The following is a 27,147-nucleotide window of genomic DNA, read 5'->3' on the forward strand; positions in this document are numbered from 1 at the left end:
AAGGATCACGCCAATCTCAGGACAACCTGGAAGGCGGCCCTTGCTAAACACTCCTCCCCATAGATGTGATTCCAGGCCTGCTCTTCCTGCATGTGTCCCTGGTCAAATGCGTTTTCTTCACTGAAGCATCACCTCTAGGCAGCCCATGTTCTGTGCTCTTTTTGCTCAAGAGCAAGGTGTCAGCCGTGATTGGCTGTGGGCTGCCCTGCTCGGCCAGCTGTACCCGTCATCCAGCAGCTGCCAGGGAGGCAGGGGAGGAAAGGGGCAGCGTCAGGAGTCCCGTGTTGACTGTTATGCTCACTAAGACCTGTTCTGACATATATGTGTTAATAGACGATATCTGTTTTTCTCTTTCTGACATACATGTGGAATCTAGAAAAATGGTATACATGATCTTAATCACAAAGCAGAAATAGAGACACAGATGTAGAGAACAAACAAACGTATGGACACCAAGGTGGGGAAAGGCGGGGAGGGGGGTGGTGGGATGAATTGGGAAATTGGGATTGATGTATATACACTATTGATACTATGTGTAAAATAGATAACTAATGAGAACCTACTGTATAGCACAGGGAACTCTACGTAATGCACTGTGGTGACCTAAATGGGAAGGAAATCCAAAAAAGAGGGGATATGTGTGTATGTATAGCTGATTCATTTTGCTGTACAGTAGAAACGAACACAACATTGTAGAGCAACTATAATAAAAATTAATTTTAAAAAAAGATAGGGCTTCCCTGGTGGCGCAGTGGTTGAGAGTCCGCCTGCCGATGCAGGGGACGCGGGTTCGTGCCCCGGTCTGGGAAGATCCCATATGCCGTGGAGCGGCTGGGCCCGTGAGCCATGGCTGCTGGGCCTGCGCATCTGGAGCCTGTGCTCCACAACGGGAGTGGCCACAACAGTGAGAGGCCCGCGTACTGCAAAAAAAAAAAAAAAAAAAAAAAAAGATAGCAAAATGCTAAAAAAAAAGAAACAGAAAGAAAAAGACCTGTTTTGAAAAACAGCAGCCCTGATTTCCTCCTCATTCCAGCTCCCTTGAGGTACCACTTCCAGCTCCTGCGGCTGATTCTTTTATGATTTCCCTCCGCGTCTCTAAACAGCCAGCTTGCATTGCTTCCTCCTCCTTTGTGTGCTGAATACTCTCTATGGATCTCCAGTCATGGACGAGACACGTTCAGCTTTATCACTGTTTCCTCAACCACGTCCATGCTTCCTACTCCTGCATTTTGCCCCTGTCGTTACACTGAAATTTTGGTTTTATAAGTCTTCAGTGTTGGCAGCATAATGACAATATAAAAGCAATTTTTTGCTAAGCCTGGAAGTATACTCTAATTCCCTATCCTTTCTTGAAGACCCTTTTGTTTTCCCTGGAATTAAAATAATTATCTAGTACCACATGCACCCAATGTTCATTGCAACACTATTTACAACAGCCAAGACATGCAAGCAGCCTAAATGTCCACCAACAGATGAATGGATAAAGAAGATGTGGTACATATATACAATGGAATATTACTCAGCCCCAAAAAGGAATGAAATAATGCCATTTCCAGCAACACAGATGGACCTAGAGCATATAACACTAAGTGAAATAAGTCAGACAGAGAAAGACAAATATAATCACTTACATCTGGAATCTAAAATATAATACAAACCAGTTTATTTACAAAACAGAAACAGACTCACAGACATAGGAAACAAACTTATGGTTACCAAAGGGGAAAGAGTGGGGGAGGGATAAATTAGGAGTTTGGGATCAACAGATACACACTACTACATATAAAATAGATAAACAACAAGGATTTACTGTATAGCAGAGGGAACTATATTCAATATCTTGTAATAATCTATAATGTAAAAGAATCTGAAATATATATATATATATATATATATACAACTGAATCACTTTGCTGTATAGCTGAAGCTAACAATACTGAATATCAACTATACTTCAATAAAAAATAATTATTATTTTGTATATTTGGGGGGGGTAGTTGTGAACTTTCTCTCTTAGCTTCAAACTTCCACTTCCATGAGCTACTTTGTGACTGGGACTCTGGAAACCACATTTCTGCCTTGTTGGCTGCTGATTTCTTAGTACTGAGAACAGGGCTGAGAGAGTGAGCAAGGTGGGAGGGGAGAGAGACTGAGAAAGGTCTTACAGGACTTAAAAGTTTGAAATCATGTGTGCCTGAAAATGTCTTTTTTCAACCCTTACGGCTAGTTAGGGTATATAATTCTAGGCTTGGAAAGCTACCTCAGAATTTGGAAGGAACTGCTCCCCTGTCTTCTAGCTTTCAGTCCTGCTATGGATAAGTCCTATAAGATTCTAATTCTTGATCTTTCAAATCTCATTTTTCTCTCTTTGAAAAATGTTAGTATTTTCCTTTTGCCCCAAGGTACTAACATTTCACAGTGACGTCTTTATGTGGGACCCCTTCAATTTTTGGTAGGCTCTTTTAATCTAGAAATTCATATCCTTCAATTCTAGAGAATTTTCTTGAATTATATTTTTAATGATTTACTCTCTTCTTCTTCCTCTGTTCTGTGTGGAACTCTTATTTGGATGTTGCATCCCCTGGACTGGTCCTCTAGTAATATTCTCATATTTTTTTTTTTTACTATTTTTTATTTCTTTGATCTTTTGCTCCAGGTCCTGAGAGATTTTCACAATCTCATCTCCCAACCATTTTCCTGTTCTTATTTTATCATGCTTTTAATTTCCAAGGATTCTTTATTTCTTCTTTGAATGATCTTTTTTAATAACACCATCTTCTGGTCCCATGGATGCTATACCATTTTTGTAACTCACTGACGTATAAATGGTAGTTACTTTGAAGTTTTCTTCTTTCTGTGTGGTGTTTTCTCTAAGACTCTTTTTCTTTTTTTCCTGTACGTTTCTTTTGTAGGTTTTCCTCTAATGACTGGTGATCCTTTTCCTGTTTGGAGGTCTGCTGTAACTGATTCATGGTTAAATACAATAGCTAAAATATAAAAAAAATATAGCTAAATAGAAGCAAAGCTATAAAATTAGCTAACTACTGAAGAGAAGGCTATAAAATCAGCTAAATAGAAGCTCTTTGCATGTGGCAGACTTTATAAACACTGGGCTTAATTTTTTTTTTTCGTATCTTTACTGGAGTATAATTGCTTTACATTGTTGTGTTAGTTGTTGCTGTATAACAAAGTGAATCAGCTATACATATACATATATCCCCATATCTCCTCCCTCTTGCGTCTCCCTCCCACCCTCCCTAACCCACTCCTCTAGGTGGTCACAAAGCACCAAGCTGATATCCCTGTGCTATGCAGCTGCTTCCCACTAGCTATCTATTTTACATCTGGTAGTGTATATATGTCCATGCCACTCTCTCACTTCATCCCAGCCTCCCCTTCCCCCTCCCTGTGTCCTCAAATCCATTCTCTACATCTGCATCTTTATTCCTGTCCTGCCCCTAGGTTCATCAGAACCATTTTTTTTTAGATTCCATATATATGTGTTAGCATACGGTATTTGTTTTTCTCTTTCTGACTTACTTCACTCCGTATCACAGAGACTCTAGGTCCATCCACCTCACTACAAATAACTCAATTTCGTTTCTTTTCATGGCTGAGTAATATTCCATTGTATATATGTGCCACATCTTCTTTATCCATTCATCTGTCAATGGACACTTAGGTTGCTTCGTGTCCTGGCTACTGTAAATAGCCTGGGCTTCATTTAAGTGATTTGCCTGGTGCATTTCAATGTCAGTTTCTTTAGGACTTTTTTTTTTTTTTTTTTTTTTTTTGTGGTACACGGGCCTCTCACTGTTGTGGCCTCTCCTGTTGTGGAGCACAGGCTCCGGACGCACAGGCTCAGTGGCCATGGCTCACGGGCCTAGCCGCTCTGCGGCATGTGGGATCTTCCTGGATTGGGGCACGAACCTGTGTCCCCTGCATCAGCAGGCGGACTCTTAACCACTGCGCCACCAGGGAAGCCCGACCTCTATGTTTTTTTTCCCCTCCAAGCTCTAACAGAACTAGCTGGCAGTGAGAAATTCCGTCTTGGAGAGACCAATATAAACCAACGTATGTGAAGAGATTTCCTAACCAGCCTTCCTAAAGCAGCTTTCTCAGAGTTGACAGCTATGCTTTAATGAACTCTTCTGTAAAAGAGAGCAATAAATAAGAAGGATTCATTTATCTCTAACTGATAAAGAAACTGCTCCCTATGAGATAATGCAACATAATTAGCTTGGCTGGGCTCCAAGTCCACTAGAGAGACCTGGATTCTTGGCCAACAGTGAAGAAAACTATTTCACATTACCTACTCACCTGTCCCCAGCCCAGCCCTGGGCACACTCATCTCATGCTCTTCCAACAGTTCTTAGTGTTTTCTGTATCAGTGCTCTGCCTGGAATCTTGTACAGTTCTCTTCCTCCTTCTTGTCTAAGTCCTGGGCAGCCTTCCTCATAACCTAGCTCCAAACTCCTCTCCTTCTCGAGACCACCTCTGACCACCCTGGTCTGTGGGACTACGTGCCCCTTCTGCAATATGCGTGTCTCTACTATGCATACTGCAGTTGTTAGTAATAACAGAAACCACGAGTTATCAAGCCCTTAATAAGAGCCAGCCTCTGTTCCAAGTACTTTACATGCAGTAATCCTTTTAAAGGCACCACATGAGTCAAGTACTAACACTTCCTGCAAAAACTAAGGTTTAGAAAGTCACGTGCCCAAGGTCATAGCTAGCAGGATGTGTGTTATGGACTGAATGTTTGTGTCCTCCTGAAATTCATATTTTGAAAGCCTAACCTCCAGTGTGATGGTATTAGGTGGGGGCCTTTGGGAGATTATTAGATCACGAGGGTGAAGCCCTCATAAATGGAATTAGTGCCCTTATAACAGAGACTCCAGAGAGCTCCCTTGCCCTTTCCACCATGTGAAGACACAGCAAGAAGATGGCTGTCTATGAACCAGGAAGCGCTCATCAGACATGGGACTTGCCAGTGCCTTGCTCTTGGACTTCCCAGCCTCCACACAGTCTAACATATTTTTGTCACAGCAGTGCAAATGGATTACAGCAACATGGAAGCATGATTAAAACCCAGGCCTCTCTGATTCCATGCCATCCACATGCTGTCTCCCAGCTTGAGGGCTGGGCCCACGTCCTACATCACTCTGTCTCTCCAGTGCTGGGCTGAGCAGTGTTTGCTGATGATCAAGGGGCTTCACATTTAGCAGATGAAAAGCAGGTAGAGAGGTTGGGGAAGATGGCTGTGTTCTAACTGTGCATGAAATACTGACTAGGGAATTACAGCCTCTACAACACAAAACTGGAGATACAGGAATTACTCAATATACATGTAAATGCTATGTAATGATTTAGATAGAGCCTGACATGTATAACCAAATTGGCATTAGAAGAATTTAAAGCCAAAAAAAGAGAGAAATTACACACGCATGCACCGATAACATACATATGTTCCGTGTACATCTGAACTTTACAGACCTCTGGTTATTAGTCGTAAACAAGGTGAGAAGATATAATCCATTATATTACATACCTTCTGGGATGCATTGTCCAAGGACAAATTTATACCCTTTGCAGCACTTCCTCCTAAGAGACAAACAAAAATACATTTTAAATGTGATATGTTAGATTAAAAATAAAATTCTTTACAATTAGCGATTTTGAATGAAATAACTTGTGCCCAGGAAGAACTGAGGCGTAAAGGAAAGTCGGGGTAGAGGGAATCTGAGATAAAAAGAAAAAATATTATCACTACCATATGACCACACCTTTTCCAAACTTAATACAGGACATTAATCCTTTGAATCCTATGAAGTGAATTAACCCTGAGACTTCAAGATATTTATATTAGATGATTAGTGGCTTATCACATCCTACAGGTCAAGGATTCACATGACTTGCTAATTATATGAGCTAATTATAGTAACATTAGGCTAATTATAACATATGATTGATAATTACCATATAATAATTAGGTAACTAATTATTATCAAGCCTGGGACTGGAACCCAAGCATTCTGACCACCCCCCCCCTTTTTTTTAAAAACACCTGTACCACATAAGGTACCTAAAGATACCTAAAATATCTGAATTTTAAGAACGGCTATCAGGCAAATTTTAACATAAACATCCAAGACTTACATCTCTGCCCAAGAAATGGTGCCATCAGTTCAAAATGCAAGTCTCCACTGTAGGGATCATATCTCTGGTATGGTCCTAAGAGACCAGCCCCCTCTGCAGATAACAACAATAAACTCCGGACAAAACAGAAGCAAACAACTACCTGATGATTCCGGAGAGTTAAAGCAGACAGATTTAGGAGGAGAGCTGAAATTTTCAACAAGGGACTGACAGAGCGTAATTTTCCTGCTTTTTAGGGCTTTATCCTGTCTGCAGATCACAGTTGCCATGTGGAAGTGAAAAGTCTGAAAGCAAACCTGCAGTATTTTTTGGCCTGATCAAACAGAGGACAAAGCCTTGGGATCCAGAGCCATGAGAAATTGAGAAGAAATCCTGGAAAGGATAGTGCTAGAGAAGGAGAGCCCTGAATTTTGTGTATAAACTCTCTCCAAGTCTCTGGTAACCCCTAATCCATGTGTGTGAAGAGCAGATGCAAAACATCTCAGCTAATGAAGACTTGAGCTGCCACTTCCACAGGCCAGTTTTCACTTTTTGTCTAATCAAGTTAACTGTCTGCTAAAAGGAAAACATCAATACTCTTTGGACGAATGTATCAGGATGCAGGGTCTCTACAACACAACGTGAATAAATGTGACCTATTCTCAAGGGAAGAGACAATCAATGGTGTGAACTCTAAGATAACCCAGAGGTTGGAATTATCAGACGCAAACATATAACTATGTTCAATGATATAAAGGAAGATATACTTGTAATGAATGAAAAAGTAGGAAATCTCAGCTCTCCAACTCGCCAATCTCCATCACTTTTCCCTTCCCTCCTCTCCCAGCTGGTTTCTAAGTAAGCTTCCCTTTACCACTTCCAACATCAGTGTATGTTAAATCAGAGAGCAAGAATTAACCAGGGCCCTGTGAATCTGCAAATCTCAAGAACTTACCAAGATATTTTGAGTTGACTATAATGGTTAAACTACCATTAAAAATACTCTTCTTTGTAACCATAAGAGAAATCAGATTCAAGGTTATTCTCATCGCAATGTCATTCTGACTCATCTGCATTTGGATATGCTTTCCAGGTGGAACACAAAGGGATTAAGTTAAATAGCATCTACCAGCTAGGAACTGCATATCACCTGCAACCTATCATGCCACCTGTGTTAACATGTCATCTGTATATACGAAATCAGGGGCACAAACCACTGATTTGGAAAATTAGGCATTATCTGTGTCTTAAAGCAAGTTTCCACTTTCATCAAATGGCCAGAACCTTCGACCGGACTAGACAAGACCTTCTGTCTCTTTAAGAAGAGACAAAGTTAAATGCATTTTTTCCATCCCATCTTAGTAAAAAATAATTTAACGGCATTATTTTCTACTTTTGCAAGTCAGTGTAATCTTACTGGTCAAATCAATTTTTGTGAACTGGTCTGCTACGTGAATGACCACTCATAGGAGAAACTTAAGCAATCTCTTCCCCAAGCTTTAAAAATTCAGAAAATTTTTATTACTTTATACAATTTATAAACATCACATCTAGTACGAGAACATTCTGATGCCTAACCGGGTTTAGCAGTATTACCTCATTCCTTCCTGTAACATCTCACGTGCAGCCCAGATGCAGCAGATAATCCTACTTCCAAAGCAAAATAAGTGGGCTTCCATTATAAAAACAATGGCATTTGGGATGCTCCCAAAGCAGACTTGAGTGAAACAGCTAAGCTCAACCCCACCCTCAACAAAGGATATAGTTGCCTGCCTGTACTTGTCCACTCAGTATATATTATTTTATAATCTCTCATTGACATATTTTATGTTAAAAGGAAATACTTACGTATATGTAATTTACTGATATGAGCGATCTGGGGCAACGTCCAGAGGCTTCCCGTTAGACCTAATTCCCCAATATCTGCAACCGCATTGTAATTTTACATGACAAGAAAAGCCCGTGGGGTATAAATTTATGAGGATTATTATTTGTAACAGTGGTAGGAGACCTACCTTTACATTCTATGAAATTAACTCTGCCTAGTTTTCCATGGTTTAAGAAAGTCCAAGTTCCAGACTTCCCTGGTGGCGCAGTGGTTAAGAATCTGCCTGTCAATGCAGCAGACGCGGGTTTGAGCCCTGGTCTGGGAAAATCCCACACGCCACGGAGCAACTAAGCCCGTGCGCCACAACTACTGAGCCTGCGTCTAGAGCCCACAAGCCACAACTACTGAGTCTGCGTGCCACAACTACTGAAGCCTGGGTGCCTAGAGCCCGTGCTCCGCAACTAGAGAAGCCACCACAATGAAAAGCCTGCGAACCGCAATGAAGAGTAGCCCCTACTCGCCGCAGCTAGAGAAAGCCCGAGTGCAGCAACAAAGAACTAATACAGCCATAAAATAAATATAATTAATTAATTAATTAAAAAAAGAAAGTCCAAGTTCCTAACAACCAAAAAGAAAACTGGCTTAACAGAGCATTCATTAAAATTTCACAGATATTACTTACTGTATTACTTAAGGCTGTCCTACAGAAAACTATAGGAGGAAGCAGTGCACTAGATGATTCGAAACTTGAGTGATTCATGAGAAAGTTGGAGGGAGGGGCAAACCATGTGCTTTTGATACATCTCAAGTATAACACTACGTTTAAACATATGGTTCTATTTGTCTGTTTCTACCTAAATGGCATATCTAAGGTATTGCCTCTGAGATGTTCTATGGCATTTTAAAGTTCATGCAAATGGAGGAAATCCTTATAATCTGTTTTTCTACATCTAAGACATTAAACTTGGGCACTCTAACCTTTCTGAGCATTTCAAGGGCTTGGGACCATGCACACAGTGGAGCCAAAAGTCACCTGTCATTTGCTTTTTTATGGAATTAAATGATAACATAGTGATTTGATATGCTTTCAAGAGGCTACGGAGCTCTGTCAGAAAATCTGAGCTTCAGGATGGACATGCTTCATTTAAATATCCGCTCAGCGAAGAACTAACTTCCCCTTGGCTGTTTTTTCTTAACTGCATAGCTAACACTCTCTGCACGAGAGGAGGAGGTTGGAGGCTCCACTGTACCCTCCTGGGAACACGGCATTATTTTGCATATTAAACACCCATCAGTCATAAGTCACCATGTAAACAGTGAAATAGTCCAAAGCATCACAAAATAAACACTGGCCATACATGTTATACTGTTTCAGAGATTACTTACAACATAATTCACGTATAATGAAGTTGAGTCAGCCAAACTGAAATCTCCTCATTATGCAAGCACAGACACTTATTAGATCTAACTGCGAGCATGGCTGTGCGGTTTTTATCTTTTAGAAAACAAACTAAGACAGGAAAAGCTCAAGTGGAATCAGGGGAGGCAGTCCTTAATACGCTTCACGTTGCCACAACGTGCTTTTTCCAAATGCAAATGCTTTTCTCATTTCTTGGCAAGGGGAAGTGGCGATTAGATGGTTGTTACATAGAAAGGGTGACATCTGGTAATCAGGAAAGCCTGTGGATGTTTCCCCTGGGTGCCCCTGAGTATTAACACACATTAAAAAATCATAAATAAAAACTATGCAGCCAGAAATATATCCCACCAGCCAAGTGTGTGTGAAAGCTTTTGGAAGGAAAAACTAAATCGGGAAAATGAAGATAACAGAGATCTCATCATCCAACTGTCTGCTGTGAGTTACCAGATTCTCAAAAAGAATTAAACAACAACAACACTGCCTACAGAATTAGGGGGCCAGAAGAAGGGACCTCGAAAGGTCACATGAGCTAGTAGGCAAGTCGTATTTCAACCCTTGCTCCAAGGCAACAGGAAATTTTCCTAAGATTTACTTGAGGTTTCCTTTGCATAGCTGCCTAGACATGCACCAAATATACCAGGCTTTTTAAAACATGAGAGAAAGAATCACACTTTTTAGAGAATTTGGTGCCAAGCTAGCTGGAGCAAAGGCTTTGGAGTTAAGCAGACCTGGCTTACAATTCTGGCTCTGACCTCTGAAGAGCTTGGGATGTGGGCTTCCCTGGTGGCGCAGTGGACAAGAATCTGCCTGCCAATGCAGGGGACACGGGTCCGGGAAGATCCCACATGCCGCGGAGCAACTAAGCCCGTGGGCCACAACTACTGAAACCTGTGCGCCTAGAGCCTGTGCTCCACAACAAGAGAAGCCACAGCAATGAGAAGCCTGCGCACTGCAACGAAGAGTAGCCCCCGCTCACCACAACTAGAGAAAGCCCGTGGGCAGCAACGAAGACCCAACACAGCCAAAAAATAAAGAAAATTAAAATTAAAAAGAGGGGCTTCCCTGGTGGCGCAGTGGTTGAGAGTCCGCCTGCCGATGCAGGGGACATGGGTTCGTGCCCCGGTCCGGGAAGATCCCACATGCCGCGGAGCGGCTGGGCCCGTGAGCCATGGCCGATAGGCCTGTGCGTCCGGAGCCTGTGCTCCGCAACGGGAGAGGTCACAACAGTGAGAGGCCTACGTACCACAAAAAAAAAAAAAAAAAAAAAAAAAAAAATTAAAAAGAAAAATTTTTTTAATTTTAAAAGAGCTCAGGATGTGACCTTGGGCTCATTTCTTAAAACTTGCTGAGCTTCAGATTCTTCACGGATAAAACATGAACAATAGAATTTGCTTTATAGGATTAACACAAGGATTATAGATAATAAAATAAAGGTGCCTAGAACAGGGTCTGGTTCGGGGTCAGAATGGTGTTCTAAGTTGCAGCTTTATGAACACAGCAAGAAAACAGCAAAAGCAACTCTTCCCAGATGCTTTCCTCTCATGACTCATCTCTTTCTAACATTTCTTAGTCAATGGCAGATGCCATCTCTTCTTCCAAAAACAAAAGAGAAGGGGAAGGGAGAGGAGGGAGAGAAACTTCTGATTTCAAGATGATAGAAAAGTAACATTTTTGTCATCGTCTTCTTTCACCAGTTAACTCCAAATAACAAGGAGAACAAGAAATAAAATGCAAACTCATATCCCATGGATTTAGGAGACCTTTCTAACTCTGGACCATAACACAGTTGTCCCTCGCTAACTGCAGGGGCTTGGTTTCAGGAGCCCCGATATACCAAAATCCACGGATGCTGCAGTCCCTTATATAAAATGGCAGAGTACAATGAATACAGTTGGTGCTCCATAACCGTCCATAGATATGGAGAGCCAACTGTGTACTGAATACTTATTGAAAAAAATCTGTGTATTAAGTGGACCTGTACAGTTCAAGCTCATGTTGTTCAAGGGTTAGCTGAATATGAACATGGCCTGTGGACAGAAGAATGGGAAGTGATTTTGCAAAGGGGGATAACTTCAAGCCTGAGTGCTTCTAGAAGAGATGATCATGGAGAGACCAGCCAACCGACCCTGCAGAACCTCAGTAAGCCGTTGAAACTGGAGATGCCAGATACTGAGGAAAGTGGAGGCCAGAAGAAAGCAAGATGACCTGAAAGTCTGATGAGAAATTAGACTTCCTGTTCCCACCTCAAACCGAAGAAGTTAGCCTGATATCCTTTGCCTACTGGGCAAGAGGCAGAAGGTATATTCTTTTGGAAAACTGTACCCAAGAAGCTCAAGACTAGGATACCAAGGAGCACCTAACCCACCCACGAGTAGATAATTCTGCCCAGCCACACAGAGTTCCCAAATGTTTTTTAAAGAACCCTTTCAGATACATGCACCCCAATGTTCACTGCAGCACTACTTATAATAGCCAAGGCACGGAAGCAACTTAAATGTCCATCGACAGATGAATAAAGATGTGGTACATATATACCACAGAATGTTACTCAGCCATTAAAAAGAATGAAATAATGCCATTTTCAGCAACATGGATTATCATACTGAGTGAAGTAAGTCAGACAGAGAAAGACAAATATCAACATGATACAGCTTATAGGTGGAATCTAAAAAAATGATACAAATGCACTTATTTACAAAACAGAAACAGACTCATAGACACAGAGTACAAACTTATGGTTACCAAAGGGGAAAGAGGGTGGTGGAGGGAGAGATAAATTGGGAGTTGGGACTGACATACACTCACTACTGTATTTAAAATAGATAACCAACAAGGACCTACTATATAGTACAGGGAACTCTGCTCAATATTCTGTAATAACCTAAAGGGGAAAAGAATTTGAAAAAGAATAGATACATGTATATGTATAAATGAATCACTTTGCCGAACACCTGAAACGAACACAACACTGTAAAGCAACTATAGTCCATATAAAATAAAGATTAAAAAAATAAAGAACGCTTCCAATTTAATATTTCATTCCAAGATAGTGAAGCCCTCCTGGTGACGGCTTCTAAAGGCAGACAGATGGTGGGTTCCTCACATCCTCAGCTAGTCCGTCCTAAATGAAGACAGATGAGACAGAGGAAGCATAGAGCCGAGTGACATCGTTTATTCTTACCAGCCCAACCACACTGTGGTATGCCCGAGCCGGGGGCCCATGAGAAACTTCTGCCAGGAAGAACACAGACCACGGATCCCTTGGGGCTAATATTAAAGGCTTGAGCATCTAACAGTGGTCCTGGATCTTTTGGTCAAGCTCCTTAGAGTGAGGAAGCTTTCCTCTCTTCCTTTTAACTTTCTTCCTTTGGGGAAACTTTTATCGAGCTTTGCATGACTTTGTAGGAGCTACTAGACTTCCTTTCACACCAGATGACCTGAGAACAGAGCCCAACGAAATGACTCACCTCCCAGCTAGACATGCTTGGTTCCAGCCTTTTAACCAGAAAGTGCTCCTCCCAGGCAAATGGAATAATATCATGTCTACTATGGCATCAGCAAACAAACAAGCCAACCCAAACAAACCTATTTATTCATCTACATATAAGCTTGTTACTGCCAAATCTCAGTGACAATATTAAAAGACTCCTAAGGAGTATTTTAGGTATAATCACTATTACTGGTGCACAATTACTGGTGGTCAAAATCAAATGAGGAAAACAGTGGTTCCGCAAAAAAAAAAAAAAAAAAATAGAGTTACCACATGATCCAGCAATTCCACTTCTGGGTATGTACCCAAAAGAACTGAAAGCAGACTCCAGTAGATATTTGATCATAGCAGCATCTTTCACAATAGCCAAAGGTATAAACAATCCAAATGTCCATCGACAGATGACTGGATAAACAAGATGTGGTATATATACACAACGAAATATTATTCATCTTTCAAAAGGAAGGATATTTCAACACAGGTTACAGATGGGTCAAAAATGTCAGTTTGGGAAGATGAAAAAGTTCTGGAGGTGGATGGTGGTAAGCTTGCACAACAATGTGGATGTACTTAATGCCACTGAACTACACACCTAAAAATGGCTAAAATGGTAAATTTTATATTATGTATATTTTACCACATATACACAAAATGATCAAGTGAGGAAGGAACGCTGTTGAAGTGATCCCTCTAACCATGAACACCCTGGTCATGGTTTCATGTGGGTTTTAATTGTGTGAATTACAGAAAAAAAAATGTCTTTAAACGCATGTGAAAAGGTTATTCTCAGATGGAGTTAAAGTTATAACCAAAAGGTATTTATCCTCCAAGGCTGCAAGTGATAATTTATTCATTCAACAAACATTCATCGTGCACCTACCCAAAAAGCAGAAGAGCTGGTAGTTAGGACCCTGCTCCTTGGGGATGTACTACCTGGGTCTGAATCCACGCACCGCTGCTTTCCAGCTGTGGGGCCTTAGACAAGTGATGTAAAGTCCCTCTAACTTGATTTCCTTCTGTGTAAAATGGGAGAGTAATAGTACTCACCTCATTGGCTTGGTGGGAGGATTTCATAAGTTAAGATACAGCTTAGGACAGTGCTGGCATACGTTAAGTCCATTGGAAAATGTAGAAGGAAATGTGGTTTTCCTGCTGTGTCCTCACTGTGATGGCCAACTTTAAGGACCCTGGAGCCCTGCAGAGGCGGGGCGTGTGGACAAAAGCCCCGGCTGCAGGCTGAGAACACGTGCAGGCACCTTCACGTGATGTGCCTGCCAGCGTCTCCCTATCTCCCTGGTACACCAGTGTTCCTCAGACCCCAGGGTCAAGGACCTCAGCCAAGGGCTGACTGGAGTACAGGGCTGACGTTAAAGAGATAAGAACTTGGGATTGATTAACTTCCTCTTTGCAACGATGCCAACACTAGACACCCCAGCTCCCTTCTCACACATTTTTTCCTCCTTCCTTGCCTCCCCAAATGAGTTTTCTACCTCATCAACCCTCGTTATCATCTTGTTCGCTGACTGCCTTTTCCCTAATCAGGTGATAAGTTGATCATTTCTGAAACATAATAAAAAATTATAACAAATGGGAAAAGGTAGTTTGGTATTATCTTTGTGAAAAACAAAATAAAACAAACGTGTATCTATGTATATGCTTATATATACACAGGTGGTGAAATTTTTACGGCAAAAATGAAGACACTGTGTATTTGTGGTCCTTTGCATGCGGGTGAGCTACAAGAGGGCGCCTTATATTTGCTTTTGTGTGTTTCCGGATTTTTCTGTAATGACCAGGTACTGATTTTGTATGTAGTAAGGGAAAATAAAATAATAAAGGGGTCTTTTCAGGGTGGTTTGGTACATTTCTAATGCCAGGCTTGACAACAGTTTCAGAAGCTTGTGATTTTGAAAGTTGGGTAAGGAGTCACGCTCAGGAGCGTGTTTGAGCAGATAGGCACCCAGCATGACTCGCTTAACCCAGAAACTGAGCAGTTATGTTTTGGACAAACTGGACCGACTAGGTTTCAACCCAACTGCTTTTGACCAAGTCACCTGGAATCAATATACAGTAATTATTAAGAAATTGCTTTAGGGATTTAGTGTACTATTTAATAGGATGTTCATTCTTTTTGCACCTCAAATAACTGGTTTAATAGGCTTGCCTTAGGGAGGATTTTAATGGAACATTTCCCCCACTTGTGGGACACATTTAAACCAGTGCATCTCTGCTCACATGTGTTCCTACGGTTGCTAATTTTCTGAGGTGCTGATAGCTGTGAATCGTGTCCTACTCCGTGGGTCACTGTCCACAGACAGAGCCTGGAAAGTGGAGATTATTCCTTGCAGCAACATGGTTCATCGTATGCAGTGACACTGTAGGACCCAAAGCCCTAGTTGTTGATTTATTTTTATTCTTAACTCTCTAAGCATTCTAGAAACACCTCAGTGTTATTAGTAATATTCTAGGGTAGCATTCATCAAGAAAATCCTATCTTCAGGCACTAAAATATTCATGATAAATGGAGCAATACAAGTCATCTGCGGTGGTTACCAAGGCAGTCCAGAAGTTTCCTGACTGTTCCTCCTTCCTTCTCCTCCCACTCTGGACTTTCTCTGCAGTTTTGTTTCCTCACTCCTGTTGTCTTATTTACTAACTTCTTTATTTATTGAAGTATAGTTGATTTACAATGTTATATCAGTTTCAGGTGTAGAACATAGTGATTCAATATTTTTATAGATTATACTACATTTAAAGTTATTATAAAATATCGGTTATATTCTCGAATGAATATAACACAATGGAAACACACTCCTTTCTCTTCTTCAAAGGTGGATCCAGCCTCAGGATCTCAACTCTCACCTCTCTGACACCTAAACTGCAAATTTCCAGGCATCAAAATTGCCTTCATGTTGCTTGCCTGTATTTTCTAAGTTTTGTATAATCATCAAGTGTTACTTTCGTAAAGAGAAGACGTTATATTTTAAAAGTCAGAGGAAAAAGTTAACTTCTCACTACTAACATGGGATAGAATAGCATCCTGGATGGAGCCAGAGCTCAAAGGCAAATAACCCATAAGCCTGTTTCTAAACATTGCCTCCTTCTTCTTTCCAAACATTCTTTGGTCCACAGGGCTTGTTTTATTTAAGATGCGATCCTTCTCTAGAATTTCTTCGAGGGCACTAATGAGAATTTCTTTAAAAATTCTTTTCAGTTTCTAAATTAATTCTGTTTTGGGACTTCCCTGGTGGCCCAGTGGTTAAGACTCTGCACTTCCACTGTAGGAAACACGGGTTCGATCCCTGGTCGGGGAACTAAGATCCCACATGGCACGTGGCCAAAAATCAAACAACCCCCCCCAAAAAAAACACCCCACAATTAACTGTGTTTCACTGGGGATAATATACTCTGCAGGCACACGGGCTCTTCTCTTTAAAAGTTTTCAATTTTCTACTGACTTTCAGACATCTACCTCTGACCCGGGAACAATGTGGGTCCACCTATACGAGGATGTTTTCCAATAGTAAAGAATACTACAGTATTCCATGATCTGCTGCTGGTTGAATTCTCGGATACAGAGGAACCAACTATAAGTTACAGGGGTTTTTCGACCATGTGAGGGTTGGAGCCCCTAATCCCCGCGTTGTCTAAGGGTCAAGTGTATTTATACTCATAAGCAAAGGCTTGGACCGGCAGCTCACACAGACCACCCCCTACCCTTACATGGGCTCATCTCCTCGGTGGGTGCACCACAAGGCTAACATGGGCCCACAGAATCCTGCAGCTTACCTCGGGCCTGGGTGTGGTGGGCAGGCAGGGTTGCCCTAAAAGTATATATTGCCTTCTATTTTTTTCCCTAGTAAAAGCCTCAAATTAACCCCAACAGCTGCATTTTCAGAAAGTCATTACTGAGGCAGAGATAGCTAGCTGTTCCCCCTCCTCTACTTCCTCTTCTTTTTCTTTTGTGACAAAACCCCAAATTATAAGCTGGGCACATAACCACCCAGAATAAAGGAGCCATTTCCCAGCCTCTCATCCACCACGTACGGCCTTGTGAATAAGCCTGGCCAGTGGGATGTGAGTAGCCTTGATGTGTGCAGCGTTCAGGTGTCACCCTCAAGTGGAAGGGGTGCGACCCACCCCCTTCACCTTCCCACGCATGACCGGAGGCGGCGTGCCATCTTGGACAATGAGATCAACACGTCAGCAACGGGTGCATCAACATACAAGGAGGTAAGCGCAGGATGCTGCCCAGCCACCATATGAGCTAAGGATGCCTGAACAGTTTTGTGCAAGAGAAACAAACTTCTATCTTGTTTAAGCTATTATTGTTGGTTTCAGTTATAGGAGCCTAGTTCCTGCTCCCACCCACGTTCACCCCTCCAAAAGCTAAAATGACTGAAGGAAATAAAGCCAGGGGAGAAAGGCTACTGAAATGCAAAGGTTAGTAACCCAAACTGCGCTTAGAGAAGACACAGCCTTTTATTCTGCTCAACCACTGTGCATGGAGCCCTTGAGCCTTATGAAATGCTGACCCTTGAAATGTAAATGTCTGAACCTTCCTTGTAAATTACCCAAAGCTAAAGAACTCTCTGCTTTCACAGGGCTACGATCCTTCGTTCCACACGTGGGCAGAGTTTCACCGGCGCTGCTCGGCCCCCTTTCCTGCACCTCACCATGTAAATGAGGCATTTCCAGAGACAGCTCGGTACAGGAACACGTAAACACAAGTTGCTGATTCAGACTTCTGCCTGGGGTCAGTCACTTGGGAATTAAATGAGGAAGTCTTAGAGATCTTACTTGTAATGTCTTTGAAAGACAGAAGGGACCCGATTAATCATATGACATGACATATCCCATAACTCACACACATAAATCCCTTATGGAAAACAAAATACAACTGACATTACTTCAGGTCTAAGGCACTGGAGGGAGAAATTCACACACCACCAAAAGTGGGATTGCTACCTCCAGATCATTTACAGATAAGAGCAGGGATCTTCTATTTAAGATACCGAACTACATAAATAATGATCCAATGTCCCATTAAAAATGTCAATTCAGATTAATTCAGAACTAGAAGCATTAAGTTTGATTTAATTCAACCACCACTTAATTGAGAGCTTATTACACACCAAGCCAAGCACTTTCCATAGATTATTTAATTCTCATAACCACCTTTTTCTTTTTCTTTTTTTTTAACAGATGGGAAAACTGAAGCCCAGAATATTTAAGTGACTTGTTCAAATTAGTAGCTGAGCTGGACATGAACCCAGATTGCAGGCCTCCAGAGGCCACCTCTGCCCTGACCTGGGTGTTACAGAAGATGTGGGTGTTTCAGAAGATGTGGAGATGATTAAGATTTAAATGTGGTCCTTGAAGATAACGAACGTGGGAGAAATATATATACATATACACACAATTCCGCATAACACAGGACAGAGCATTCAAAGCACCGGAACACGAGTGAAATGTATTCTCTCAGTACAAAGGCAAGAGTATTAAGTCCGTTTCAGGGGCTGCAGAAGTGTGTGGCCCACTGGAGTGGCTCCTGTCCCAGAGGATGTATCAGGCCCCATATGAAGGGGTCCCACGCTCACTACCTACCAGTCTTGCTTCTCCAGCTTGGTCCCCAATCCAGCTCCTCTGTCTTGCAATCTCAGCTTCCCTCTGGGAAAAAACTTCCTGTCCTTGGCTCAGGATATCCTCAGACAGCTTTTAGGCTGTGCCTCCCAAGTCTGAACCTTATTTAATCGTAGGTCAGAGAGCCACAGTCTAGGCCCAGTTGAGACATTGGAAAGAAAAGGATGCAGGCACAGAAAGGTGTTAAAGAGGCTACTGAGATATTTCAGGCAACAGATTCAGAAGGTCTAAAACAGGGCAGTGGGAAATGCAAAATGAGAACAGATTTTAAAGAAATGTTCGAGGAGTATCTAGAGGATTTCCTAACACACTGGATGTGGGGAATAAGGAAAACAGAGAAGTCCAAGACTAGAGACTGATTGTAGTGTAGCCGTCTGGAGGATGAGGGTCACCGATAACCAAGGCAGGCTAAATCGAAAAGACCGAAATACAGAAGTTTTTATAGCACGAATTTGGGGAAGACTAGAAGGTATTAATGACATTCACTGTGGACATAATTGTTTAGGATGTCTGAGGCCTTACACAGCTCAAGGGCATGGTGAGGGTGGAGGTGTGCTAGAGACGGTCTTCAGAGGGACAGGTGAAGAAGAGCACTGGATAAAAACGCGCGGGGAAGGCGTGTGCCAAGGACGTGATCTGGGGAGACCTCCTCCCGGAAGAACTGGATCGAGAAGCTGACAAACTAGACATAAGCACTCAAGCAAATCACTGTCTCACTCTGGGTCTCTGCTTCCCAGTCCGGGAAACAAAGGGCTTTGGACTAGGGTGATCTTTAACGTCTTCCCTGGATTTTAGGGTGATGAAAATGTCTGTATCTTCATTGTGGTTACATGGGTGTACACTTTGTCAAAACTCATAGAACTGTCCACTTAAAATTGGTGCATTTTATCAAATGTAACTTATATACTCCATTGAGGTTGATTAAAAAAAATTCCGTTTCTAAGGAATTATCCATTTTATGCAAAACTATTAATGGTAGTATGAAATATTCCATTTATGAGTATTTTTTCATCAGAGAAAAAGAAATATGGTTCAAAAACTGCATACCCTTAATCCCCCCCACCCCCCCGGAAAAAAAAAAACAAAACACCACCGTGAATTAGAACCACTTGTTTTAAGAAATCAGTCCCTGATCATTCCAGATGTGGGTATGAGTGAGCAGACATCTTGAAGTGTTTTGCAAACACATGGGAAAGTAACGAGAACTTCCGGTGGACTCTCAGACGTGGCATGTGTGGTAGGTTTTGCAGGACAGCCCAAGAGCCACAGGGAAGCAGTATAGCAGCCTTGGCTCTGCTAGGACCTACAGCTCAGTAATGACCTCTAAACAAATGTGCTTCAAGTGATGGCTCGCAGGAGTAGAACACGTGTGGGTCAACACACAGCTCAATTCGATAACGATTTCCAAGGTGCAGGAATGGATGTTCCTGGTGGAAGGTATATCCATCTTTAAAACAACTTAAGCCCCTTGACGGCTGAAGCATCATTTAATTAGAAGGGAGAGGCTGCCCACATCCCTGTATTGAGTCTACTATGGAGTCTGTCATTTATGATGATTTCTTTCCATTTTTTGCAAATTTTAAGAGGTAGTGCCTTAAAGAAATAAGTATGCTCTGTGACAACAAGGTATAGCTTTTGGCTCTACGATAAAGGTAGCTCTACAGAGAACACCTTCGGGTCATTCGAGGACATGTACGTCTCTACCATCATACTCAGTCTGTCTCCTCTAACTGATCATGAACTCCTCCAGGGCAGGAATCGAGTCTTAGTTTCCTTGAGCACTTAGTCCAATGTCTGAAAGCCCAGATATTCAACACATTTTGGCTGAACTGAACTTGGCCAGAACTCTTTCCTTGGGAAGAACCTATCTGAGACACTATTTATAAGTTATGGGTTATCGCTTTATCTTCCTTTTTTTTTTTTTTATCTTTCCTGGCCTCCTGTGAGCTCTCATCCTTCCTTCCTTCCTCCTTTTCTGTATTACAAGGTACAGAAGGAATTAGGTTCTGGCAGGAGTAATGGGCAGAGAGTAAGGCGTGTGTAACTCCAGTAATGTTTCTTGCATGAAATAATGACAAATCAGTTATCTCCAGGGGCCAAAAATATTCAACTTTATCTGGAGTAAATAATATGTGCTCTGCTGTTTGTAATCAAGAACTGGGAGATTCAGATAGTCTAGGCAAGTTGTCCAAGACTGTTCAGCGAGGCTGCTGGAACCAGAATCCAGGGGATGCATGGCAACTTGGCCACCCTGTCCAGACTAAGTTGTCCCAGGATGTTCATTCTTGACCCTTTCTTAGTGGCAACATAGGCCTCGGCATTTAGGAGGCCTGAATGAATCAAAACTATTAACAGATACAAAAACCTGGAGACACTGAATCGTATCGTAGTATGGACAACCCTTTTTTTTTGGCTGCTTGGGTCTCCGTTGCTGCACGCTGGCTTTCTCTAGTTGTGGCGAGCGGGGGCTACTCTTGGTTGCGGTGCACTGGACTCTCATTGTGGTGGCTTCTCTCATTGCGGAGCAGGGGCTCTAGGCCTGTGGGCTTCAGTAGTTACAGCATGTGGGCTCAGTAGTTGTGGCTCATGGGCTCTAGAGCACAGGCTCAGTAGTTGTGGTGCATGGGCTTAGTTGCTCCGTGGCATGTGGGATCTTCCCGGACCAGGGATCGAACCTGTGTCTCCTGCACTGGCAAGTAGATTCTTAACCACTGTGCCACCAGGGAAGTCCTGGACAACTGTTGTGAAGTCAGGCAGAACTGGGTTTGAAACCTGATTCCACCACTTCCTCGTTTCAAGAATACAAGTTATAAACTTACACTTCAGTTTCTTCTTCTGAAAAATGCAGTATCAATATATACATTATTAGGGTTATTTTGAACATTAAATTAGATGGATAAAGCACTTGGTATAGTTCCTCTTATATAGGAAATGGCCAAGAAAGGGACAATGATAATGAGAGCAGTAGTAATAGTAACAGTAGTAGTGGTTATTGTTGTTGTTACTCTCCTGTCTTCCTTCAACGTATGGAGTTAAAATATATATTAAATGAATATTTATACGTTTTGATGAAGCCCTGTGAAATATGGGAAAGCCTAAAGATTAAACAGTATGTTAGTTTACACTGAATCAGCTAATAATTGAACGTTGACCCTGGGAAGTAGAAAGAATCATAAGATAAAAAGAGCTTACACAATCACTTGTATAATCACTTGTGTAAAGACACAGAACATAAGAAATGTTCAACTACAACATGGTCTTTGAAAATAATAAAATGCTCAAGATGTCAAAAGGCACTCAAGTCTGCCCCAAATTACCAAAGGACAGGGTAGGCCCAGCCTGGGGTGGTCTGGGAATTGTTTGTGGAGTCGGATTTGGATTTTACAGGATGATCAAGTTGTAATCCTGACAGGGAAGAGAATGGAAGGCCACTCAGGGCAGAGACGGGGCATCCAGAGAAGCATGCAGCGGTGTTGGTTATCTTGGCTTTAGGAACGCAGCACAGAGATTTTTGTTACAGGGCAGTAGATGGCAATGCCTTATTAGCTAAACCCTCGAATTACCCAGGTACCCTCGAGCCAGAGAGGACAGTCACTGCTGTCCACAGCCCCTTTCTAGGGAAAACTACTTTGCCCGCGCTTGCTTCTGACCGGGTAGCCTGGATGGTCCTACTTCACACCAAGAGGCAATGCTCTTGCCCCTCTAGGTGGAGAAGATTGGAAAGGGGCACCTGAACCGTGGGCGCCCACCCCAGAGCCAGCCCATGTTCTGACATCTCCTCCGTCCTGACCCCAGGCATCCTAACCACAACTCCTTTCACTCCTGAGATTGAAGTGGCATTTCGGTTCTCTGTAACCAATTATCTTGTTCTCTCCCAGTTGTCCCGGTAACACAGCAAAGATCCAGTTTTTGGAAGTCACAGTATAAAAGGCTTTTGATTTGGGGCTTAATTCCAGGTAGGGTTTCCACAATTGCTGTGTTTTATCCAAAGAACAAATTTCTGTTTCACGGACAGAAGTCACTCCCTGGATGGTGACAAACATAAACGTCTTCATTAACCTGCAGACACAGCCCTCATCACACGAGCACAGGATTCTGTCAATGACAGTCGAACCTCCAGGTGTTTCCGGCATTAGTGAATTATTTACTGGCAACCTTGAGAAGGAGCTGTAGGCTAGGTTGAAATAAAGGGAAACCAGCTGTACCAGGCAGAGCAAAGAGGAGTGCGAAAGTGTGTTTCATAAACGTTGAGTTTTCTTTAAATAACACGGAAGTTCTAGTGCCTCTGGCCACGTGAGCGCATAAGTCACTGGCAATGCCCCGTGCTCTCTGTCTTCTGTTTGGCTTTCCCTGGGGTCTGGCTCTGTATTCCACACAGAAGAAACCCTTCTGTGGGCTCCATTAGAGAGAAGGGATAAGACATACTCAGATGTGTCGCTGTTTCACGCAGCTGACCCCTCTCTGCTGTTGTATTATTAACGGATTCCCCTCCTCCAGATCTTTGAAACGCTTTCTAATCTGGTCTCCTGATGGACTCTCAGAGCAAGGAGCTCTCAGGAGTTGGAGACCACAGTTCTTCTTCCCTATCCCAAGTATGGCATTTAAGATAAAGAGCATGTAGCGCTGTGTGATTAAGGGATACACGTAGCCTTGAAAACCTGCCGTGGCAGCTTTAGTGTTGCGTCCTCACACAGCCCAAGCCCTGCCAGAATGTCTAGGGACAGAGGGTTCATTTCCCTTAACTCTAGGGGACAGCAGACGAGAGGCCAGGAGGAGAACTGGGCACCCAAACAAGATACCACTATTTTAGGGCACTGGCTGTACAAAGGATGGCGTTGAACTCAGAGGAGTAACTCTTTGATGCAATTCCAGGCACTAGGATAAGGTGAAGAATCCCAGGCACCGTGATGGGGGTGATGCTTCTGTGATAAAGGAAGGAGTGGACAGTGTGTTCTGATATTTAATGAAGGACCCTAGGTAAGCAACTGTCTTCTCACGCTGGACCTGAGGTACCACTTCAACACTGGGGAGATCTGGAGATCTCTCGGGGGACTGGAGTGTGTTCACGTGTGGTGGTAAGATGGGGCGGTGGTGGCGGGAGTGCAGGCGTAGGCCAGAAGGGCCTTCCCAAGGAGCCACCACTGCTGCTCTGGGCACTTCCCGCTTGGCCAGCATCTTTCTGGCGTCCTGGGGGTTTTGGGCTGCCGTGCAGAAGGCTATCGGGGGGTGTATGTTATGGAATTAGGGTCCACTTCTAGGTGCCCCAGTTCTACAACATAGGGCTTAGCCCTCCAGCCGGGGCTGCCTTGAATCAAGAGAGAACTCCCTGGAGAAGGGAGGAAAACTATCCTGAGGACCACCTAGACCCCCCTCAGGTCTAAGGATGCCCCTCAGTGCCAACCTGAGCACAGCTTACTCCACAGTTGACCAGCTGGACCCAGAGCACAACCCTCTCCCGCAGATCCCGGGAGACCCCCCGAAGTGCCAGTTTCTCACCTCGTGACTCACTCTGGAAGACGGCCATTGCGATACCCTCCCCCCACCCCGCTTCTGTATTTCCAGTCGCAGAGAAGGCAGATCCGACAGCAGTGGGGACCTTCCGAAGGGGGTCAGGCAGGTCCTGGGTCGGGGATTCCCCTTGGGCTTGTTGGCTCCCTTCTACTAAAACAGACCATGACTCGAGTCAGCCATGTTCTCCTGAGGCTCCTCCTGGGTGGAGCCTCCCAGCAGGTGCAGGACCAGGGACAACAGCCGGCTCCATCCACAACCTGCCCACGATGTCCTGCTAAGTCCCCATCCCATCTTCCTAGGGAGGAGGCTCTGCCTGGACCCACCGTCTGATAAAACCTGGAAGTGGGGCAGGGTCGGCCTTAGCCTGGAAGGCAGCGGTGGTGGAAACAGCAACAGCAGCGCTAACACGGCCTGCTCGGCCCCTGTGCGAGGCCTTGTGCTATCTGCCCTCCAGCAGAAGCCAACAGGCCTGGCCCTGCCCGCCCCTCCTCCAAAGGCTGTGCTCCCACTGCCGTCGGGGGGCCTCCGCCCCGGGAAGGCAGAGCTGCAGGAGGGTATTTGCTGTGGCCGGTTCCCAGAGCGAGTCACAAGCTGAGAAACTGCCACATCCTGTGGAGTTTCACCAAATCCTCACAAGGAGCAACAAGACAATCTGTGATTATCCCCCTCTCACAGTGGAGAAACTGAGTCCCAGAGCTCAAGACTCTGGCCCAAGGTCATACTGTGAAGCAAGGTTAGAGCCAGGACCTCAGTCCCCAGAGTCTGAGGCTCAGAACACTCGCTCAATTAAAAAGATCTGAATGCAAAACAAAAACAACAACAACAAAAAAACCCCACAAAGGATGAAGAAGTACTTATGCCCAGGCTCAACCTCTAAATGATTAAATCGGAATCTCTGGAGCCGGAACCAGGGAATCAGCATTTTTAAGAATCAGCCAGGATTGAGAACCAGGGCTCTAATGCCTTGAAATCTGAGTGTGTCCTTTCTTTCCATCCAGGGGGAAGCTCCCTGGGGCAAGACCCTTAACGCCAAGCCCAGGCCTGGCACGTAGTCAGCGCTCGACGGACCGATCGCTGAGTGACTGCATCCTCACTTGAAAATCCAAACAAACCCGGGGTGGGATATGGGGCATGTTTTGCTTTTTTTGTGTGAGGTAAGAGTCATGTGTGTGTCATCCGGATTTGGGCAACCCGAGAACACAAATTCCAAAGAAGATAAATCCCCCCATCCCCAGCTCCCTAACGTCTCAAGAGAGGAACAGGCTGTGTTGTTGGTTATCTCCTGCTCTCAATTAAGGAGGCTTCAGCCAGATTCCTTTGTGTGCCTCTGAGGCCCAAGCCTTGTAAATGGCACACTTTCAATTATTTATCTAAACAAAGGTGAGCCAGAGGGCAGTTGTAAACACTCGCCTGATGAACTCGAGCCCAGCTCTGAGCCCTTGGAATTCTCAAGCTTACATGACTTGGTTTTGTGGATCCAGTTTCCTTGGCTGGGGGGCGGGGCGGGAAAAGAAATAAAGAAAAGGGAAAAAAAACGGCACACTATTTAGGAGGCCATAAATTCCATTTCAGAAATGAAAGGCGTGCCAGAGCCGAGCCGCAAGGATGCCGGGCTTTGTGGCTGGTGGTGATCCTGTTGCTAGGTTGCTTAAATCAAACAGTCATAACTCACTGGCAAGGAGGCGGACCGCTGAATCCCTTCCAGTTTTGTGCTGTCTTCCCCATCAAAGGATGCATAACATTCTATGTCACCAATGAATAATAAATCCCGTCAAAAAGGAACACAGAACCAATAGCGATCTACAAATGTAAGCGGAGAAAAGGCCGTGTCTCGTAAGTGACGACAGCCTTCTGTTTTGCTGTCAGCAAGACAAGTGCTCTTCTTGGGGATGGGTCTGTGCCTACTCCCTGTAAGGACCGGCCTGTGATGTGCATATGACCCAGACTGCTGTGCCATGGGTACAGCTGATGGCCGACAGTGAGCAAGGGGAACGACTCCTATGGAAATCAAGTACCCCTTCACTGGCCATCAGCGTCAGCTGTAGCAAAAGAGTGACTTGTTAACAATAAACCAGCTGGAAGTCAGGGCACCTGGGTATTAAGAGCAGCAGCAGCAACAGTAACAACAGCTACTGTTTGAGTACATATCATGTGCTGAAAGCTCTGTACTACTGTACCGTGGAGAGGCACTATCCTTACCGGGCAAAGGTCCAGAGAGATGAAGCAATTTGCCAGGCCACGTGACCCATAAGTGACAGGGCTGGAATCTGTACCCAGATCTGCCCGACTCAAAAGCCAGGGTTCCTCATCATGCTGTTATAGAACCTCCCTAGTCCCAGGACAGACACTTGAAAATGTTTCTGGAATTCACCTCTCTTCTCTATCCCTGATCCTGACGACCTTAGTTCAGACCTTAAACTCTCTCACCCTTACCATTTTTAGAGCCTTTAAAATTCATCTTCCCGCCTCCACTCTTTCCCTCATCCCGTCAAGTGCAAATATTTTAAAATATACCTAACACCCTATGGGATATCGTCTCAAGTCCAGTCCTTCACAAAGCACAGGTGGTCCCACTCCACCTCTTCTGTCGCTATCATCCCACACTGTGACCCGGTCTCCTCAAATGTCCACCTCAGAAGATCCCTTCTGTAAAACATCCTGTCTCTTCCTTCCGATCTCACTTATTTACATGCTTGTCTCTCCACCAAGACTGAGCTCCTAGAAAGCAAGAAGCTTGTCTTGTTCATGCTTGTGATTTCCCCCGGATCTGGCAGAGGGCGAGTGCCAATGTACGTCACCTAGCTGACTCACTGACTGAATGAACAGAACCTCAAAGCTGGGGAAAATAAATTAGCAAAGATCATTGAATTTTTGACAACTGACCGTATATGCGTGGGGTCTCAGAACAGTCATTCTTTTTTTGTTTTTTTGCGGTACGCGGGCCTCTCACTGTTGTGGTCTCTCCTGTTGCAGAGCACAGGCTCCGGAATCGCAGGCTCAGCGGCCATGGCTCACGGGCCCAGCCGCTCCGCGGCATGTGGGATCTTCCCGGACCGGGGCACGAACCCGCGTCCCCTGCATTGGCAGGCGGACTCTCAACCACTGCGCCACCAGGGA

At 43.8% G+C, this 27,147-nt stretch overlaps 1 protein-coding gene across 2 annotated transcripts in view; it reads right to left on the reverse strand.

Annotated features, from left to right (window-relative positions):
* CCBE1 (collagen and calcium binding EGF domains 1) overlaps positions 1 to 27,147 on the reverse strand; it is a 238,370-nt gene that overhangs the window by 33,406 nt on the left and 177,817 nt on the right. For both annotated transcript variants that reach the window (XM_060119749.1, XM_060119750.1), the window contains exon 3: positions 5,552 to 5,604. In XM_060119749.1, the coding sequence (XP_059975732.1) occupies positions 5,552 to 5,604 (53 nt within the window). The remainder of the gene's footprint in view (positions 1 to 5,551; positions 5,605 to 27,147) is intronic.

Source organism: Mesoplodon densirostris, chromosome 15 (genome assembly GCF_025265405.1).
Source record: "Mesoplodon densirostris isolate mMesDen1 chromosome 15, mMesDen1 primary haplotype, whole genome shotgun sequence".
NCBI lineage: Eukaryota > Metazoa > Chordata > Mammalia > Artiodactyla > Ziphiidae > Mesoplodon > Mesoplodon densirostris.